The following is a 22,638-nucleotide window of genomic DNA, read 5'->3' on the forward strand; positions in this document are numbered from 1 at the left end:
AGAGGTTTAAAATGCAGAATAGAAAGCCTGCACCAACTCCAACTGTCATGGGGTTGAAGTTGAGAAAAGAAGATTGCAGCAGCAATGTCAATATGACATTATACAAAATTATAATAGGCAGCTTGATGTATTTGATTGCCACTAGGTTGGATATAATGTATGCAGTTAGCTTTGTGTCGAGGTTCATGGAGACACCCAAGGAGACGCATTGGAAAGCAGTAAAAAGGATTCTAAGGTATGTCAATGGGACAAAGAAGTATGGAACTTTGTACACTGCAACAGATGATTTTAGGTTGGTTGGTTACACCGACAGTGATTGGGTAGGAAGTGTCAATGATAGAAAGAGCACGTCGGGTTATGTTTTTCATTTGGGCTCTAGAGCCATTTCATAGGCCTCCAAGAAGCAGCCAATAGTGTCACTGTCAACAACACAAGCTGAATATGTTACCGCAATGGCAGTAGCGTGTCAGGCAGTTTGGATGAGAAGGATGTTGAGGGATCTTCACCATGACCAAGAGGGAGTGACAACTATTTTCTGTGATAACACATCTGCAATTGCATTGTCAAATAATTCGGTCTTTCATAAGAGGACCAAGCATATTGATGCTAAATATCATTTTATCAGAGAGTTGATTAACAATGATAAAATTGTGTTGCAACACTATAGGTCATAGGAACAATTTGCTTATATTTACACAAAGCCATTGCCATGTGAAAATTTTGTTTATCTTAGAGATTCTTTGGGAATTGTCAATGGCAGCAGTTGTGATTAAGGGGAAGTGTTGGAAATAATAATCCCAACCACCACCTTAACACACTGACAAACACCATGGTTACCCAGTCAACCACTGCACGGTTGGGATTTTGTTTGCAGGCAGAAGGACAAAAGTTAGAATAGGAGTTCAAAGCGGACCATTCCACAACAAATCATAGAAGTTAAAGCATTTAATGAAGTTTTAGTAAATAAGTATGGGCAAGCATTCATTCCGTGACTATTTCCCACACTCCACAACACCTGCAAGTTCAGAAAATCATTTATTATGCAAAATCACCCATGCTGCTTATTAAATATTTTCTTTGTCATGTAATTAATGTCAAATTTGTTTGTTAAGATAAATATGGAAGTAAAAGTAATTTGTAATGTTGCGCATGTTGCGTAAGTTAGAAAGCAAGATTCTGTGAGTTAGTGAGGAGAAAATCATGTAGGAAATATTGGTGGGCGCCTGAAAACCAGTTTTACGGAATTTTACAGAAGTTTACTCTGAAACCCTAGTGAAGCCTAAATCACAATAAGTATTTTGTGTTTTACTTGGAGCAGCAGCCTCCCATGTATCACGCGAATGTATTTTCCTATGTTTTATATTATAATCAAAGGTATGTTATGTTGTGATGTGGTCTTAAGCCTTCATGAGTAGATTTACCGCAACCATTTTATTTTACTCTGTTTTTCCATGAGATCTATGTTTTAATTAAGCCCCTGTGTGGTTGCAATATCCTCACCACAACCTAAGATTTACCTTGCTGCAACTGAAGTTGAGCTTGCCTACTTCTCCGCAACTGATTTCTGAGCTCCTTTGCCCTTGTAAAATTTTTGTAACACCTTTGAAGGGCATCGCTCATCCATGGACGGATAATGTTGGCTCACACTGCTGGTTCTTGATGTCGAAACGATTGATTAGGGCTTTTACCTATCAAACTATGCAGAGAAAATAACTTATGGGTTCCTTCTCTTCATGGATAAGAACAACTCTAACAATGTTTGGGCGTCTCCTTCTATCTATATTCCAAATTCTCAACAAGAATTGAAACACCAATAGAGTGATAATACTTCACAAATTACTTCAAGCTAAAAGACGATGATGCAAAAGACAGCATGGGCCTCACTACCCCAACCATCCAAGTAGAAATCATTGCCTTTGGAGGACATGATCAAAGCTCGATCTCAGAAACTATCTTCCATGCTCACGTGGATGGATTTACTGTTTCACTGGGTAAATTCTTCTGAACAAACCATGGACTTTAGGAGCAAATTGTAAGCTCCCTTATTAGAAACGTAAACTCTAACAAAACATCGAGTCATAGTCTAGACGTCATTATGGCTGAAAGAAAACAACATAAAAAAGAAAACTTAGTCAGAGATTTGTTGAGTTTTGTCCTTTCTTCAGCAGTTGAACACAACAATTTTCGAGGCAAACGGATGACTCTCATATGCTTAGATAGATCTCAAAACTCAATTTTCAAACTACTCACTCAATGATTTACACACATCACATCAGCATTGACACACAAAGCTCACAGGTTCCACATCTCCTTTTATATATCGAATAACACAAAGCTCATTCATACATGGTTCTTAAACTCCATGCAACTCAACCTCACAAGCTCCTCACATGAGCGAATATGCGTGACAACATCAACTTCTATAGTCTCTTTCTATAACATGGCAGCTCCAGCTCTAATTAGTCGATGGACAAAGAAAACACTTAAATTATTTCTCTACTCTTGTCCTTGGGCCCTCCTCCGAGGGAGTTGGCCCAGGGCCGGCGCTGCTACCACTTGAAAGGAAACAACTCTAATCAGTCGATGGACAATGAAACCACTTAAATTATTTCTCTACTATCATCCTTGGGCCCTCCCGCGAGGGAGTTGGCCTAGGGCCGGCTCTGATACCACTTGAAAGGAAACGGTACATATCAAAACGAAACATGCTAAATTAAACAGAAAAATCTCAAAGAGAGAGTGGGATATCAGGAGCATCCATATTTATATTAAAATTTGAGTTGGTTACATTCATTAAATTATTGTATTTTCCAGACGATGTTGCCTTTTTATTTCTAAATAAGTTAAGGCGGTGTTCGGTGGAAGGCATTGTTGATGGTTCAACACTGAAAAAGTTTAGGTGTTGCAGACTCTACCATGGCGGTGAAATAATTATCTCTAACATAAGGCACATAATTAGTGTGGTGGAAAATGGTGAAAGGTCTTTCATTCACACTTGATCGACCGAATCACGATAACATAAAACTAGAGCTTTTGTTCAACAACAAATTCGACATGATAATTATGTCAGCCAGGCTTTAAAGGAACGTGAACTCTTCTCACAGAGAAAAACTATATAAAAATTATAGCGGGTCGGAGTTAGTTGATTTGTTTGAAAATGTATGTATTGGATGGATAAATTTATCATAGATTTATTTATATGGTATGAAATAAATATAAAGAAATAGACAATAAGATCAATACTAACATCCCAACATCCCATTAGGTGAAATTGGGTTTATTAAGTACAATCTTTGATAGCTTGATAAAGGGTACTTTTCAAAAGAGAAAAAATGACAGCGCTCACATAAATATGAAACTGAAATTTTGTATCTCACAATTATTCACTCTTGCTATTCCCAAAAAGAAATACTTAAACTGTGAAAATGAGAAGATAGTTTATATGTAAAGTGGAAAAAAAAGGTGGATATATAATTTTTTTTAACCATTAAAAACGAAAATTCAATTCAACCAGGCCAAAAAGACAAAAAGTCTTCCAAGCTATGACAACCTATACATGCCCTTACGCGCACAAATACCAAACTAACAAGATGATCATCAAATGTATTCAAAGAAACGTAACCAATCTATATGATGCTAAAACTGCTTGGACTTTGTGTTAATTGCAAGGAACATTGAAAACGTAAGGAATTGATTATCATCACAGAACGCTTATGCCATGCCATGAATTTATTTGATGTAAAGGGAATTTCTCCCTAAATTTTGAATAGCAACGTATGTTCATATACACCTCAAGATGGAATTGCAGAAGCAAAACATTAACGGAAACCACAACACACCAATCCGTCGCTATAGCAGGAAATTTAGAACGAAGGAGTCGAAATTAGAGACATTCGTTCTTGACCATAAGGTCGGGATCACCTACCTGCATTATCTTCCAATCAACTATTTCTGGTATCTCCAAATAAACAATTTTTTTTTGGGTGTCATATACATTCAACAACCTAATATAAAAAAGAAGGATAGATGTAATGTATGTATATACACAATTATAAATATAGATTTAATTAAAAAAAATAAAAATCTGTAAGTAATAAAAATAATAAAATTCAATTTGTTATATTTTGATCTACTTATTAACTTGTGAATAGGTTTTGTTAAAATATTATGGGCCAATAGTATGGCTTATCAATACCAGTTGCCCAAAAACCATAACTTATTTCACAACCAAAATATTTTATAACAATATGACAAGATTCTTAACCATTGTTATTTAACCCATTTTACTGTGGATATTGTTGACCTATAAACACTAGACTTTGTTACAATACAATAGGCCAATACCATGGCTTATCAATACCACATGCCCAAAAAACATAACTTATTTCACAATCAAAACATTTTATAGCAATACCATGAGCTAATACCATGGCTTATCAATACCACATACCAAAAATTCATAACTTATTTCGCAACCAAAATATTTTATAAAAATATGACAGATTCTTAACCATGGATATTTTTTTATTTTTATTTTTGCTTAAGAAATAGTCGTACCTTCTATTCATTATAATCAAAGAAACAAATTACATATAATACAACTACCCAAAGAGACCTGAGGGACATAGAATCCATTATCCACTCAGGGCTTCGGTACCAATCCAAAAGCTTGACAATTGGACCAAGGGCCCACAAACTTAACTACGAGACTTTCAAAAAACATACCCATTCCTAAAGCGCCTGATTGATTGAAGAGATCTGTCAAAAGAGTCATATATCGGAACCAAAAAAGGTATATTCCTTGATTCCAAAAACGGACGCAATGAAAAAATAGAAACCACACTGAATAGATTTTAGGTGCGAATGGTGGAATAAACATCGCACATGTGATCCGCCCGAAATCCACTGATTCCGACCTCAAGGCTCAACATGCACGGAAGGTAACAGTGGATTCTGACCCGAAATCCAAAAAACCCAAAATTCCAACCCGCCCCTAGAAGCTCGTGAGATCTTCCACTAATCAGACTCCGGAAGAGTACTTTAGATCTGAGCCGTCCAATTCGGCTCCTAAACCAACAGCCCAGGATGATATCGCACAACAAAGATGACTGAAGTTTAACAGGCTGCCCCTCCAAGTTGCACGAACAATTGTGACCGTTGTTCCACACAAAGAGAACCAACGGTAGAGAATCATATCGCACCAAACAAGTTAACTAGACGTCAGTGCGTGATGGAGGGTGGTTTTCCAAACCCTCACTTTGCCACGTGTAGGATTTTGGATGGGATCGCTACAAAATCATAAAAACCATTTCCCACTTTAGAACGGTGCGATCATCTAATACCGCCGAGGAAGCGGTTTTCCTCTCTGAGGCCCAAAAATGCGAAGATTTTGACTGCTGATAGAACAAGGATTCCTTCCACGCCTGCTCGAATTTCTTGCCTAAACCTAGATCCCAAAAAGAAGAGAGGCTCACCATTAATTAAAGAACTATGGTATCCACTGCACTCCCCTCGATGAACAATGATGACCATCTCGTTGACTCCAAGGAAATTAGCCACCATTCATGATCGACCCCCCACCAAAGACCAGTATGCTAGAAACTGATGACACATACGAAGGCCAAAAGGTTAGAAAATTGCATCCATGGCTTTGTGCCTGAACACTTTCCTATCCTCTTCCTCTTGCTCACAGCAAATAGTTCTCAGTCTGCTTTGTCGCAACCCCTGCCACTACCCCCACTTTGTTGGAGATATTATTAACTTGTAAATAGGCTTTGTTACAATAATATGGGTCAATACCATGGGTTATCAATACCACATGCCCAAATATGACAAATTTCACAATAAAAATATTTTACTTTAATCTAATTTTATAAATAAAAAAAATTGAAGTTAAAAAAAAAGGTTATGATTACTTTTAAGATATATTTAAACTCTCTAAGGATTACTAAAAAATATTCCCATAGAAATTAAATGCCCAAATATGACCATTTATTTCACAATAAAAATATTTTACTTTAATTTAATTTTATATATAAAAAAGGTTATGATTACTTTTAAGATGTATTTAAATCCTCTAAGGATTACTAAAAATATTCCCATAGAAATTAAATTAAGGTTTTAATAAAATTGAAATTGACAATACTTTTATATTTAAAGTTGTAAAATGTATAAATATAAATAGTATTATTAAGAATCAACATATATCCATGTTAACTAAGTATCCAAGTGATGAGCACATGCAAAGTGACTAACAATAATAGAGGAAACATAGTGCATGATTTTTTAAAGTTTTTTATTGTTGTATTTTCTTTGACATGATTGACCCAAAATATAGGTTTAATATTCTATAACCAATTGAGTCTTTTTAATTTAGATACTTTCTTAAACACATTACAATTAGATCAAAAAGGTAGATATGGAAAAAGGTGGAGAGCGAAGAGAGAGAGAGAGAGAGAGAGAGAGAGAGAGAGGACATATATAAATAGAGGTGGAGAGAGAGAGATGGAGTAACAAGGGAGAGATAGAGATAGAGTGAGGGAGCGAGGAGAGGAGGGGAAAGAGATAGGGAGAGAAGGGTAAGAAAGAGAGAGATGGAGGGGAGAGAGAGAAGGGGAAAGGGAGGCAGATAGTGACAAATTCAGAGAGAGAGAGAGACAGAGATGGGGCAAGAGACAGAGAAATATGGAGTTGGAGGGGCAGAGAAAGGGAAGGAATGAAAAAGACATAAATGGATAAAGATGGAGTTAGAGAGGGAGTGACAAGGAAGAAATGAAGAGAGAGCGAGGGAGAGAGGAGAGGGAGAGACATAGATAAGGGGGGGAGAGAGGGAGAGGAAGAGGGAGGAAGACAAAAAAAATAGATATGGAGAGAGAGAGTGTATGTTTGAAGGGTGACATAGAGAGAGAGAGAATAAGAAAGATACACATAGATACAAATATAGATATTATATAATATTATATACCAATCTAGATCCATCTTAACCTAGGATCATCAAATCAAGGTGCAAACCTTTCCTAAAGTTTTTAACTCAACAAAAAGGTTTGCACCTTGAAGGATTGGATCCCTCTCGGATTGATAGATCATGGATTAAAATGGATCTAGGATAATCGATATAATCACTTAGCACCAACGATGGAAATCCTAGCTCAACATATAATAGTCATGGTCAAGATTACTTCGAGCATTATGCATATCCAACGACGTGGTTCATATCAATTGTGCCACATATTATTTTCGGCTATCGCCACCCCACCGAACTTATCTCGATTGCAGGTTGCTCAGAATCATTGACGTGGCTAACGCGACCCCTCCATTTCCATTATGGTTTTCCATATCAATGTCGTACACAAAAGAAAACTCTTGACTTTGCACATTAAATGGCATGGATACATGGAGGATTCAACAGTGATGACTATCAACACAAGCAACACAAGCATTGATGAGCATCTTGTTTCTTTGTTTCTATGGATGACCATCACATAGATATCCATGGAGCATTTTTCCCAGGATCATCCCTAAAGATGCAGCCTCTTTCATTTGAAATTTGAAAGTCCTTCCTATTTGAACATTGAAAGTCATTCATAATCCCTTGACCATGAAAAATATATTTTAATTGCTGAGTGTATTACGGGAAAAGGTAGCAGACAAAGGAGACAATAGTATCAACTCATCATCCTTCTTCTAGCTTTGCAAAGACAAAGATGAAAAGAAGTTATTCTGTTGCATAGAGAATAAGGAAAAAGATTATCGATTCTCCCAACCCTGCAAAATATGTGAAGACTAAATATGCAAGTTGTGGAGCTTAATGAAAGGCTTGTTAAAGATATCAATACCTCACGACAGGATTTTAAGGCATGTTTCTTACACAAGGTAGCAGAAATGGAATCACAGATTCATATTCTTCAAGAGGCCTTTCTTACACAAGGTAGCGGAAATGGAATAATAGATTCATATTCTTCAAGAGGCCTCAACAAATTTTGAGTCCAAGATAGATAATCATCAATTCATACAAGAAGTTAAAATTGGGGAACAACGGAGTGACCATTTGATGGAAATTGATAAGGAATTACAACAACAACTAGCAAAGAGAGACGAGGAATACAACGCTGAGATTTCTAAAGCTTGGAAACAATTGCAGGAAGCCAAGGAGAGATCCACAAGAGAAGTTTCTAAGAAAGAACTAGGCAATGTTTTCTAATAAACAAACTCTGGAAACTAGTGTTTTGCAATTGACAAATAAAATTAAGGTTATGTTTGGCTAATTTGAGGCCACATGTAAAGCTTAGGAACTGGAAAAGGATGGATTTTTCTTACATATTGTAGCAACATGAAAGGAGGCTGAGCAGATCACTGAAATTAGATTAAGTATAGAGAAATCATGGAAGATGGATAAAGGAGAACCTTTTGTTTTCATTAGGCGGAACATATAAGAATTTATGCATTGAACCAAAGGGTTTTATTTGAAAATATTGAGTTGGAATTTCAATTGAATGAACCCAAGGAGAGGACAGGGGAATTATTTCAAAATCTTGAATATGACAAAAATTTGTGACATTTCAAAAAGAAAAAATTGCAAGGTAATTCTGCAGATTGCAAACGAAGAATAATTCTAAGGGTAGTGAAGGTGGATTGCTCTGTCATAAAAATAGAGTTTCAAGTGCTAAAGTAGAGTCCTCGAAGGCCCAGTTGAATGAAAATATCATGAGAATACCTTAAACTCAGGATGAAAAGGTTCAAAATGAGAGGTTCCTACAACAATATCGAACATTAAAATTTGATTTGCAATCCATCTTGAATGATTCCAAGGGAAAGACTCTGGATCTCCAAGAAAAACTGGAGACAGGTAATTGTGGGATGCTGAAAAGAATAATTTGGAAGGTACCATCGCAAATCTGAGAGAAAAACATGAGTCAGGCTTGAGAAATTAGACCACTGACCCAAAAGAGGCTTGAAAAATTAGACCACTGATCCAAAAGAATAGAGAGCTAATTGTTGACACATAACTCATTAAGTTCCAAGTGAATGCATTGGAATATGAGTTGAATGAATCTCAGAAGAGTAGTCTGGAATTATAGAGGAAAAATGAAAATCACTCACATTTGTGGGATAAGAAAAGGAATAGTTTAGAAAGTACTCTTACATAATGGAAAAATTACATGAAGATTTGATTCTACAATGGTCTAGGAAAAAAGCAATTGAAGAAAAATTAGTGGGGAGAATGTCGTCTTTGGAATAAATGAAGGAATCTATTTCAAAAAGTGAGATTAAAAAAAAATAAAAATGTTTATTTAAGGAGTCAGTATTATACGTGATATTCTATGACCAAAATAATTTTATTTGTAAAATGTAATCGGAATTAGATAACTTGTATTTTTAGTTTTTATATGACTATGAATTAAAAGATTCTAAAATTTCTTCTCCAAATTAATTTGGATTCCAGCAAAGGAAAATGCAACTTTTTTAACTTACAAAAATAATACCTTCTATGAAGATGGAAGAAATTCTTCTTCCTCTCATTTTTTTTAATAAGTCAAGATAAGCATGAAATTAATGAATGTTTTCCCTATGCAGCACTTGAACAAAGACATTCACCACTCCGAGTGTTACTGAATGCAACACTGAAAAGAGGTTTATGTGATGTTTCTATTTCTGCTCGTTTTCTTTTTTTTATGTTATTATAAATAGTTTATTCATTTTTTATTTTTATTTTTTTGTCTTATTCTAAATTATAAATGGTTTATTTCTATTACTATTATTACTAATATTCCAGCCTTATTTCTAGAACTATTGTTACTATTATTTCAGCTTTATTTCTATTATAATTTTTTCTTTTTTCTACAACTATTGTTGGAGGGGGCACATCAATGTGTGAATAAATGTTGGAAGATTAAATCTTTGTATAGGCTTAGTTAAAGCTTAGATTTGTCTCTTGTATACAGAATATTTGCAAATTAGTATTTTAATGTTTATCTCTATGTCAATTTGTTAACCACAAATAGTAAATTAGACTAAGGAGCTTCTGCTTTTTGAATTTCCAACCACAAAAATATTTAAAAAGTAAAAATGTGTGTTTTTAACAGTTTAGTCTAGTGTATTTGTGTTTCTCAAGATTTAGACTCGTGTGAGAAATTAAATAAGAGACTATAATGACATGCAACTATGCAAGAGAGCAAGTGAATAAATATAATAATTCTCATTACTCTTCAATTAATTAACAAAAAACTCATTTTCCAATTTAGAGGTAGTTTTCAAGTTTATAAAACTAACTCTTTGTGTGTTTAAAATATTAAGGTTAACACATTTCTATAATTATGGTATTTCTATTGTTTATGCTCTTAATTTCTCTACTGATTTTTTTACGCTTAACAATTGATTAATTAAAATGATCAATAAAAAAATGATAATATGTAATTTTATTTTAATGGGTTCAATTTTTTTTCAAATTAATTTAATTTAATATTATATTATTAACTTTAATTAAATTAAATAGGTGAAATATATATATAGATATGTTTATTAATATTAACTAAATAAATAATTTGAAAATAATATAGTGTCTTTTATATATATATATATATATATATATATATATATATATATATATATATATATATATATATATAACTTATTATATTTTACTATTTTGTAAACACATAATTTTTAACCTATATGAACCATTATTCACATATATGTTTGAACAACTCATATACTTATTCAATTAGCATACATTATAACTATTTAACATGTATATAAATATACAACCGGTCAACCGGACGAGCTCTATAGCTATGGCGACGCCTCTAGGTTAGGGTTTCTGAGCACTGTTACAGACACAGAGCTGGAAGCGAATAGCTCGAGGCTAGCGGTTTTACTCAGAAGGGGACAAGATCTGACCCTCCAGATGGTCAACGAGGGGTCCATTGGGACCCCTTCTTTTACAATGGACCCCTTCTTTTAAACAAATAGTCATGCAGAAGCAGAAGCTAACAGCGCAGGAAGGAGTCAGAATTTCAGGATACGAAAGGCTCAAGCAGAACAACGGGAAAAACAAGGAGAAAAAACAAGAAGAAGTCAGAGAACCCAGTAGCAACCCACAAGTCAAAGAAAAAGGAAATGAGGGTTTGGAGAATAATGGAAAAAATTACACTACAGGACAGAAACTTACAGTTAATAATGAGAAGCAGTCAAAGGAGAAGGGGGAACATAAGGAAGGCCCCCAGGGGAAAGAAGAAACGGAATGTGAAACCAGCTCGAACCCCAGCAACTACCCAATAGCAAACGGAACCTGCAAACCTAAGAAAGCAGAGACCCTTAAAGTTGTCATAGTAGATCCGAAGATTCAAGCTTATCGAGAGCACATGGTAGAGCATGCAGTCATTTGCAAGTTTATGGGCTTATGGCCAACTGAAAGAGCTCTTTGTCAATGGATACGACAAAACTGGAAGCCCTAGGGCGATATGAAACTACACTTAGGAGCAAAAGGCTTCTTCACTGTAGTTTTCACCAACCTTGAAGACAAGGATAGAGTTTTTGATGGAGGCTCATATTTCTTAGCTTCAGAAGGTCTCTACATGCGGCCATGGAAACCAAATTTTGTTCCAGAAAGAGAAACTTTCACTCAGGTACCAGTATGGATCCATCTGTTTTCTCTTCCCATAGACTATTGGGGTCTATCATCTCTGAAACAAATTGGGGATCAGCTGGGTACTTTTATCAAAGCCTTAGAAGCGACCATACAAAGAAAATACACCTCGTGTGCAAGAATCTGCGTGGAAATGGATGTATCCAGTGCTCTACATGAGGGTTTATGGCTAGAGTACAGGGATGAGGATTACTTCCAAGCAATAGACTATGAACAAATTCCTTTTCGCTGTCGAAGATGTCATGAGCTTGGAAATCTAATGAGGGAATGCGCTCTGAACAAACAAGAAGAAGTTATTAAAACAGAGCAAGCAGATAGAGGCAGGGATAACTTTGTAAAACCAAAGATAAGACAAAGAGCCAACTGAAGAAGAACAAAAAGAATAGAAACAGAACAAGGGAACCATAGGAACACTTTTGAAATCTTAGAGTTAGACACAGACTCAGAGGATTTGAATAAAGCTCTTACCTCCAATGGAGGGCCAACAAATAAAACTGGGCAAACCACAAAAGAAACAGAAGAAACCATTATTAGCACAGAAGTCCAAATGAAGGAACAAACAGAAGAGCCAGAGGAGGATGCAGACATGCTCACCTGCGATGGAGGAAGCGATGATTTAGAGCTGGAGGAGGTTCTAGCAAAGGAAGGGATAAACCTACCAGTCATGGCAGAGAACTAGAAAGCTCGAGGCATAGAAAACGTGCCAGAAGAAGAAATCAGGAAAGTCAATGAGCTATTTATAGCAAGGCAGAAAGCAGAGTTAGAAAGGAAAAGTAGAAAGTTAGGTATAGCAAGAGGAGCTGGGAACCACCCAAAGAGTCTTCTCTGCAACTCAACAAGTTCAAAGAAAAAGAAGAAGAGAGGACAAAGAACAAGTGGTGAAGCTCTGCAGGAGCTTGGGATAATAATGATAAACTCAAGGAAGATGAAGGTTCTAAATGCCTTCCCATCTTACCAATTATTCTTCTAGTTAATCATGAAAATCATATCATGGAATGCAAGAGGGCTAAACAGCCAAGCAAAGCAGAGAGCTCTGAAAAGAAAATTTCAGAAGGAAAAATCGGATATCATTTTCATTCAGGAAACTAAAAGCAGCAATAGGAGCATGGCTAACATCAGTAAGAAGCTTGGCAATCACATAAATTATATGGAAGTAGAAAGTCAGGGACGAGAAGGAGGTTTAGTCACAATATGGGACTCAAGAATGTTTCAAGTCCTCTCAGCAGAAGCAACCAGAGCATTTATAGCTGTGGAAGCCCAACCCACAGGTAACTCTGAATCCTTCTTATGCATAAATGTTTATGGACCGCGGAAGATAGAGGATAAAATAGCCTTTTTAAGCTCTGTTAAGTTTGATTTATAGGCATCCATATTCCAACTGCATTATGGGGGGTGAATTTAACATGATAACCACCCTTCTGGAGAAGAAAGGGGGAATAAGAAAACTCAGTAAGGATGTGGAATTATTCACAAATTTCATTGATAATGCTAAATTGGTGGATATCCCACCTAAGAGTGGCACTTTTACATGGAATAACAGACGAGGGGGTGATAGGCTGATTGCCTCTCGATTGGACAAATTCATCATCTCTGAGAGAATCATTATGGATGGTATTCTAGTTGAGTCAGACATCCTTCCAAGTGGAGGATCTGGCCACTGGCCAATATCTTTAATAGAAGCTATCCATGGCACTCCAATGAATAAACCTTTCAGATTCGAAAAATTTTGTTTGGAACACCGCAACTTCCTCAATCTAGTGGAGAAATGGTGGTCTGAACCTGTGATTGGAAGGGGATCCAAAATGTTTAACCTTCAGAAGAAACTAAGGTACACTAAAGCCAAGATTAAAGAATGGAACATTACGGAGTTTGGAGATATTTTTAAGGAGAAAACCTTGATAGAAGATAAACTGGAACAGATTCACAAAGCTTGGGCTTCAGGGCACAATAGTGAGGAGTCTGTAGAGCAGGAAAAAGCTCTAACTAATTAGTGGCATACACGCTGTCAGCAGGAAGAAACTCTTTGGAAGCAGAAATCCAGAATTCGGTGGCTAAAAGAGGGTGAGCAGAATACCAAATTCTTTCACAGATCTGCTCTAGATTACAGAAGTGCGAATAGAATACTAGAACTCAAGGATGAGAATGGGGAAACTTTAAAGAATCACCAAGACATAGTGGCTTTACTAACTAGGAATTTCAGCAGTATTTCCCAGGAACCACAAGCAAACAGAGAGAATGCCATAAAGGAGCTCATTACGGCCATCCCCAAAACTATTACTAGCGAACAGAACTCAGCTCTAAGCAGAGAAATAACCCTAGAGGAAGTGGAGGAAGCAGTCAGAAGTATGCCTAGTGATAAGGCCCCTGGACCGGATGGTTTCACCATTAATTTTTACAAAGCCTGCTGGAACCTAGTGAAACATGAGATATGGGAAGTTGTTGAGGACGCAAGGCGATCTGTTTCCATCCTCAAATCTCTCAACTCCACCTTCATAGCGCTTATCCAAAAGATGGAAGAAGCAAACTCTCTTGAGAACTTTAGACCAATTGCTCTGTGTAATTTCATTTATAAAATCATATTGAAAGTTATAGCTAATAGACTAAATCCAATTCTTCCTGGTCTCATATCAGAAGAGCAATCAGGGTATGTCGAAGGGAGATAGATCTTAGACAATATTCTTCTAGCTCAAGAAATGATTCACACCCTTCAAACTAGAAAATTTACAGGGATGTTAATGCAGCTTGATCTATCGAAAGCCTATGATAAAGTTAGTTGGCAATATCTAGAAGCCATTCGAAAAGCCTTCGGTTTTTGAAAGCAATGGATCAATTGGATTTTGGCCCTTATTATGTCCTCCAGATTCTCGATCCTTGTCAATGGATCCCCCTCTGAACCTTTTTCACCCACTCGTGGAATCAGACAAGGAGACACTCTCTCCCCCTTCCTGTTCGTAATTCTCATGGAAGGACTTAGTAGACTCATAGCCAAAGAAAAAAGAGAAGGGAAAATCAAGGGCCTTCAGCCTCTCCAATCTATTCTAGCAACAACACACCAACAATTTGTGTATGATACGATGTTACATGGAACCCCCACAGTGAAAGAGGCTCTAGCTTTTAACAAAATTCTTGATCTTTTTAGCAAGACGTCGGGAATGGAAATTAATTTTTCCAAATCCACTATTTTTTTCTTTCACACCCATCCAGCTATTCAGAAGCACCTCTCTAATTTACTTGGATTTAGAAAAGGATGTCTACCTTCAAGATATTTGGGAGCACCTCTAACACTCAAACCCTGTCAAAAAGTGCACTGGGAGAAAATCTTGGCTAACCTGGAGAAAAGGTGTAAGCACTGGATGCACAGGGCACTTAATTTTGCGAGGAGATTAGTTCTCACAAAGGCAGTTTTGCAAGCTATCCATCGGTACTTACTTTCCATGCTGCCGTCCCCCAAGGGCATCCTCCAACAAATTAGGACAATTCAAAGATCCTTTTTATGGAATGGTAATGGGGAAAAGAAAAAATGGGCGCTTGTGGCATGGCACAAACTCTGCAAACCAAAAATTTTGGGAGGCCTAAATCTGGTGGATCCTTCAATCGTCAACATGACTTGTGGTGCTAAACTCTGGTGGCGATGGATAAAAGAGCCCCATCTCCCCTGGGCAAGACATTGGAAAGAGAAATATACCCCCGAATGCAATAATCAAGATCTTATTAGGCTTCAGGAGGTTCTTGAGGGATCACCCATATGGAATCTTGCCAGGAAAAATCACAACTTGGTGCAGGAAAACAGTTTCTGGTAAATCCGGTATGGGCATTCAACTCTTTTTTGGGAAGATGCTTGGCAGCAACTCCCAAAACTGGAAAAGCCTGAACTCGATCTTCTCAAGCAGAAATGCCAACACGAGGGCCGACACAAAGTTCATCAATACTGGAACTGGAATAACAGGGATCCCATCTGGAGAGAATGGATAAACTTCGACTTTGACAACTGCAATGGGGAAAATGATAGCACAAAGCATCTAATCGACCAACTACTCAAAAGGAAGATAAGGAATGTGGAAGAAAAGGACCAGCTTAGATGGGGAATGAAAGGCAACAGAAATTTCTCACTCAAGGAAGCCAGGGAACTGATAGAAAATGCAGAGCAGAGGGAGGTCTTAACTTGGAGTCATAACGTGTGGGACGGCCTGTTTTGGCCAAAAATCAAAACGTTCCTCTGGCTTTTAATGAGGAAAAAAACCTTGACATGGGAAAATCTTCGCAATAAAGGCTTTCATGGGCCGTCTAGATGTGCAATGTGCCTGGTCGAGGAAGAAACAATAAATCATTTATTTAATTCCTGTGACTGGGCTTGTCATTGATGGAATTGGGCGGAGGGTATTATGCTAAACTCTAACAGAAATAGGGAGTCCATCCAGGATACTATACAAAATTGGCAAAAAAATTACTCAAAAAATCCTAGAGTCAACAACATTTGGAAAGTTATACCAGGTTTCCTCACATGGACCATATGGAAGGAGCGTAACAGGAGAATATTCCAAGATGAATATAGAAACACAGAGCATGCAGTAGATACTCTTATGAGAAATATTAGATAGTTAATTCAAGTAAAATTCAAAGCGAAAACTAATGAGAAGCCTTCGTCTGGTGACTTACGGATTTTAAAACTCTTCCAGCTGCACATCAACCAGAGTGTGGCTACGTCGAGAGGCCAGCAAAGCCTGCAATCTAAATACAATAGTTGGAAATACCCGCCGGTTGGTTGGCTGAAATTGAATTATGATGGCGCTTCCCGAGGAAACCCTAGGATGGCGGGTATAGGAGGTATCATAAGAAACCATAAAGGAGACATTCTTCATATTTACTGCAAAGCACTGGGAGAAGGGACGAACAATGAAATGGAGTTTGCAGCTTTAGAACAGGGACTACGGATTCTAAAAGACATGCAGAATTATACAGCGATGGTAAAAGGTGACTCAGCCCTAGTAATCTCTGTGGCAAAGATAATCTATGGCGAAACCAAAGTGAGCAAAGAAACGAAGAATTGGAGATTAGCAAAGGTGACGGAAAACATAGCCGAGTTAATCAGCAGCATGAGAGGGTTAGTCTTCCAGGCGGTGAGACGCAAGGGGAATGCGATAGCGGACCACCTAGCAAATCATGGCATCGAAAACCAAAATAGGGAATGGGACAGTTGTTGGCAGCAGGTGAACTGCCCAGACCTGAAAGAGAAATGCATCCAGCTGGCCAAATAAGACAAGGATAATGCCAACCGGGCTTAACCGGAAGGCGCTCGGACTCCGCGTTTTTCTATGATAAAGCACACAGGAGTGGATACGGGTATTAAAAGTTGGCAGAAGACAAAAGGACAGGTAATTCCAGTGCATTTATGGCAACAGAAGGGGAATAAAGGAAACAAATCTAAAATTATGTGCCGCAACGATCACCGCCGTCACCACAGCAAGTTGGAGGACACGTGGCAATTTCTGATTAGAGAGGGAAGAGGCAACATTGATGTCAAAGGTTGGATACATCACTGGGAAAACACAGTTCAAGGCAGTAACAATTATGTTAGTACATCCACGTCATTTCGGGAAGATCGGTTAGTCATGAGAAATATCCTCCAGAACTACTATTTAACAGCGAGTAGAGGCATAGGCATGAACATAATTTTGTAGTGCGTAATTCCGGTTCATTTTATTTCGGCTCTGAGCGTCTCTTCTCACTTTGCAAGCGTTAACCTAAGTATGGAAGGTGACGGCTGCCGTAGTGCCACTGCGAATATGGAGCTCAAGACAGCGAGGGAAATGTATGAGACCAGAACCACGTAGAAGAACAAACGCAAATTGTCTGAACTGGAGGCCGCTATGAAGGAAGAAGAGCGAAACCGGTCAGAGGAGGATATAGTGCAGGAGTTTGATTGGCTTCAAGATCTTGGAACAATAACTAAACGCGCAACTTAGTTTGTGCGCACTCAGGCGGAAAGCTGGATAGTTAAAACCCTGCTGGCGCGTGCTCTGGATTCAAAGGAAGATAGTAAGAGGCTGGCTCAGAGAGACCAAGTCATCCCTTAGGCCCAGATGAAAAGTTTATATGACATTTATGAAGCTCTGGATTTCAAAGTCACTGCAGTGCATGAGGTAGTAGATTCTCTGTCCAAGAAGGTGAAGGTGCTTATTAAGCTCCTCAGGTAGATGCTCAGTCCAGAAGCACTGCAAATTGGAGGACCGCAACAAGAAAAGCAGGGGGAATGCCGCAGCTATCAATCCCTGCAAGCGAGAGCGGACAACCATGTTCTGGAGCAGGCCTTGGACACAGCGAGCAGGTTCAGGAAGTCCCCTTAGTAATTGTGTTCTGATGTTAATTCTCATCCATCTTGACCGGTTGTTCATATGTCTAACTGATGTTTTCTTGGTCTCCCCAAGATCTGGGGTTTTGTCATCACCATAGTCTCTGTGGGTTGAAGGGTTGCGGTCCTCGTTTTTATCTCTCTTATTCTCAGGCGATGTTAGCTAGTAGGATCAGCCACCCTGCAAGGTGTGCAGTTGACAGTTTTTTGGTGGTTATTATGGATGGAAATCATGGTGTCTGGCTTGTTTTCTTCAGGCCTCGATTTGCTATGGCAGATTTTTTGTACTATATTTTTACTCTTGTAATATAATCCTCTGACTTACGCAAAAAAAACATGTATATAAACTTACTGTATTTTACCATTTTATAAATACATGATTTATAACCTATATGAATCATTATTCACATATATTTTTGAACAACTCGTATACATATTCAATTAGCATATATTATAACCATATAACATGTTTCAACTATTTTTTAAGTGAACTTGGGCAATAAAACACCATATAGTAATTTAAATACTCATTTTAAAAAAGCTAAAATGTATCCAGAGACAGTCATTCAAGCTATTAGTTTTCCACTTGGTGAACTAAACCAATAGCATAAGTTTATAATGTTATCATTGGGTATTCTATAGTATACCAAATTGTCTCTCAAAATGGATGTTAAACAAAAAACTAAAATAAACCATGAGTTGACAAATATGACAATTTTTATATTATCATAGAAATTCTTCTTGAATGATATAGATCACTCGATGATCATTCAATGTGGGAGTCTATTGAAGTCATTGGATGGAGCTCATTGTTAATGGTCAAAGGGAAATCAAAGTTTGCCAATTTCTTGGCTAGAATGGAGACCTTCCTAAGTCTATCAAACTTTTCCATCAATTTTTCCATGTAGATGGCCATTTCCTACTAGAAGTCTACTTTGTCGGTAATAACTCTTCCCATGAGAATTTTAATATGCTAGTAAAGATTAATGGTTTGCATGTAGGGGGAGGTGCATGATATTGTAGAGTTTCCCAGGTTAAGTATCCATTCACTGCTTTCACGGTCCACTTTCCTACTTGGAATACACCTTTTGCCTTCTCATACTTTTTCTTCCACATCAAAGATTACTCTTTGGACTACTCTAGAGATAGTTTCTTTGTATCTAGTCATCATAGCTCAAGCTGCTGACTGGGCTTTGGTTTGGCAAATAGAGGGGGAAGCAAGGTTAGGAGCAAGGGTGGGACTAGGTTGTGCTTTTCTACCTCCATGGTGAGAAGAGGAGAGACAACATATTGCCATGATCTAGGCACACCAGGGAGGGGATGAACTAAGTCTAGGACATTGGCGAGGGAAGGTGAAATCAAAGAGAGAGTTTAGATAGGAAGGAGAGGTGAAAGAGATATAGTAGGAACTCCAGGAGTGGTGGCAACGAGGGTAACTAGGAGGCTAAAGAAGAATAACCAAACTTAACAATGAGTAGGGAACTCTTGACAAAGAGAAACATTGGAGGTAGGGGATAAAATGAAGCGAATTTTTTTTCAAATTGAAGTCACAAAAAAAACACCTCTTAGAATTAAAAGTCCCAGAGAGGGAATAAATATAAAAAAGATTATTAATCCACAGCTCTTGTAGAAAATTGATAGAAACATTTCTACAAATAAAAGGTTTTGCAAAACAAAAATTACAATTATAGTAAACATGAGACTCCTTTGTCATTTTCTCAATGAACTAGAGGTAGTGTGCCCCAGGGTGAGTATTTTCTAACTGAAAAATATCGTCAATCCTACATGCAACGATAATTTTATTGCAAGATTGACATTGACTTTCCTTCCTTCCAAGCCTATAATATATTAAAAATGGCATGATTATAAAATTCTAGGAGTGCCAACAAGAAATAGTGGCATGGAACACAATAAACCTCAACGAGAGCTTCAACCTTCCCTTTTCTATTTCCATCAATCCATCCTCTGTCAGGATCTGCTATTGCCTCCCCATTAATCACCATAATCATTGCTTGAGTGCTTCTGCATTCAGAATTCAGAACAAATTTTCCTTCACTGGACTCCCATGTAATGAAGGTTATCATTACAATGCCTTCTCATGAACTAACCAAATTACCATGTAGGTGTAGTTGTAGGCTAGGCCATGCATAGTGAAATTTGATGGGTGGCCTACCACCCATATTAAATAGATGCCCACCACATCAATGCAAGGAGGTTTCCCCACTAGATGTGCACCCCCATTGGGGTGTTTTGTCTATTTCTGTAATTTCTTTGCATATGGTTATTAGTGCATCAAGAAGAGGATGAAGCCAAAAAAAATTGCAACATATCTTCTTTATAGGGTAGACCTTCTTTGGCTAGTTTATCTTCCAACTTATTTCTAGTTTTTTTTATATGTGATAGTATAGTGACTACTATTACTTTTAAGAGGACTTTAATTCTAGTTAAGCCTACCATTAGTTTCTAGTTATTAGAGATCTTTGGAGTTTTGGATCCATTTTGTAGTTTATTTTTATCATTAGGACAATAGCTATAATCCCCTTTCATTACAAATTTTGATAATTAAGAAGTTTGGCTATTAATGCACCTTGCTCCAGGGATGAGAGTTCTACCACATTATTAGTGTCAATGCCTAGATTTCCAATATAAATGTGAATAATTTATCCATTATCATCTCTAAATACCCCTCCAAAACTAGCAAGGGAAAGATTACCCCTAGAGGCTTTGTCAAAGTTTAATTTTAAGAAGCTAGTAGGAGGTGATTGCCACATTATAAATTGTAGGAAAAGTTTCCATGCTCTATTCACTGTAGCACTTGTAAAAGGTCCAAAGTTTCATTATTCAAGTGTTGAATTCATATTGGTTCTATTCCAGTTTGATTGATCAAAAATAATGTCCATTCCATCATATTTCTAATCCAAATCTATAATTTTTAAGTACATGCCCATTTCTATGTTTTCCCAGCAAAGGCTACATCTAGCTAGAACTTGAAAATCCTTTTTTTGTAGATTTCCTAGGTTAATTTTTATTTTATTTTTTGGAATGAGAAGCCAAAGGAAGAGGATCATGTTGGCCCATAGTTTGGATTCCCATGGCTTTTTCCATTTACTTTTGTTGGGGTGCCCTTTTCTACCAACTAAGTAATATGTAAGCCTCCTTCAAGATGAAATATCTTTTAGTCCAATGCCCCTATTGGAGGATATATTTCCTAGATTGTATTTTAGTTCTTTTATTTTCCAATTAAGATGGATTCCTATGTTTATAAGATTATGTTCATTGATCAGTGTGTTGGTTGTGTCTAATACTATTGGACCAATCCTCCATATCGTGATATCAAAAAAGGTTTTAACTCATTAAACTCTCCTTTTTCCAATTTGGGTCATTGCTATTAGGAATCCTCCCAAAAGAGGGATAAATTTATATCCCTAATTTTTCAAACCCTGTGAGATTGAATCGAGTGTTTGTTCTTATAGGCTGAATTCCAAAGATGAGATCCCTTAATTCCACCCCCCATCCAAATTAGAAAATTGTCGTGTGCCCTCAACGTGTATTTTTTCCTTCCATATTTTTCTCCCTAAATATTTTTGGTATTTAAGCCACAACCACCAAGTTTTGGCACCTATTGATTGACTAAGGATTTTATGGCCTTTCAGGGAAACCCTTATCCCAGTTGTTGATTATCAAAACCTTCTTACATGGCTACTTGGGCCCATCTCTCTATCTCTATTTACATAGAAGGGCACCAGGTTAATTACCAAAATTAATTGTTAAAAAAAACTTGACAAACTCAATGGTGCATACATGGAATATATAATCGCCATGGTTGTGGTAGCCGAGACAATATGATTAAGGAGAAATTTTAGAGTGGATCTATAAGATAGTCATTTCTTGTAATCTCATGTGTTGTAAGAATGGGTTTATAGTTCTAACCATGGTTATGATTTGAAAATAACTACCTTATTCTCAAAATGATGCTTCATAGTCTCAATCACCATGGAAAACACCTCTAATTGATAAAATCTTACCTTTTAGGAGTCTTGTGAAAATGAGTGGTTTATCATGGGACATTATGATTCTTTTAGGAAAAATGATGGGTATTTGTATCTTATCAATGGTTAGGGAAGCATAAAAAGGACCTTAGGAATATAACAAAGCTTTTAGGGATTAAGAATGATGAAAAATGAATTGAAACACAACATAGGCCCTTTCTGTGAGATCTTTGGCCTTTAAGTGGGAAGTGGCTACTATTACTTGGTTTTGGGTAGTAGCGAGAGGTCTAGGGGCCTAAACCATGGTTGAAATGGAAAACATGATTCTTACACAGGAAAATGAACATTATATGCTTTAGGCACTATGATCAAGGTTTCCAACCACACCTCATGCATTCTCTCTAGTGTCCTTGACCCCAAATGGTATTTTAGGTACCATTTGTTAGTTTTACATAATGGTGATGGGCCTATTGGCCTTCACTATGTATGGCTATGAATTTATTAATTGGGATATATATTCAAAAATAATGTTGGCTTCTTTAATTTTAGCTTTAGATTGACAAACATATTGGATCAACTCACATAAATAAACACACATCCATTTTTCCAACTCCTTATTCTTATCTTTGTTTTCAATAACGTACAAAATATTAGTT

The 22,638-nt window shown here is 37.1% G+C and overlaps 2 protein-coding genes across 2 annotated transcripts; both read left to right on the top strand.

The window, feature by feature from the left end:
- The first annotated feature begins 13,029 nt into the window (after positions 1–13,029).
- Positions 13,030–13,635, top strand: LOC149233141 (uncharacterized). Its single transcript, XM_089382103.1, has one exon. It carries the CDS (start codon positions 13,030–13,032, stop codon positions 13,633–13,635), a length of 606 nt encoding a protein of 201 aa, XP_089238229.1.
- A 2,817-nt stretch (positions 13,636–16,452) lies between these two features.
- Positions 16,453–16,899, top strand: LOC149233142 (uncharacterized). Its single transcript, XM_089382104.1, has one exon. The coding sequence runs from the start codon at positions 16,453–16,455 to the stop codon at positions 16,897–16,899; it is 447 nt and encodes a 148-aa protein (XP_089238230.1).
- Positions 16,900–22,638: the final 5,739 nt, after the last annotated feature.

Source organism: Pinus tabuliformis, chromosome J, assembly GCF_031772625.1.
Source record: "Pinus tabuliformis cultivar Carrire ecotype Pingquan chromosome J, CPIR1, whole genome shotgun sequence".
Lineage (NCBI taxonomy): Eukaryota > Viridiplantae > Streptophyta > Pinopsida > Pinales > Pinaceae > Pinus > Pinus tabuliformis.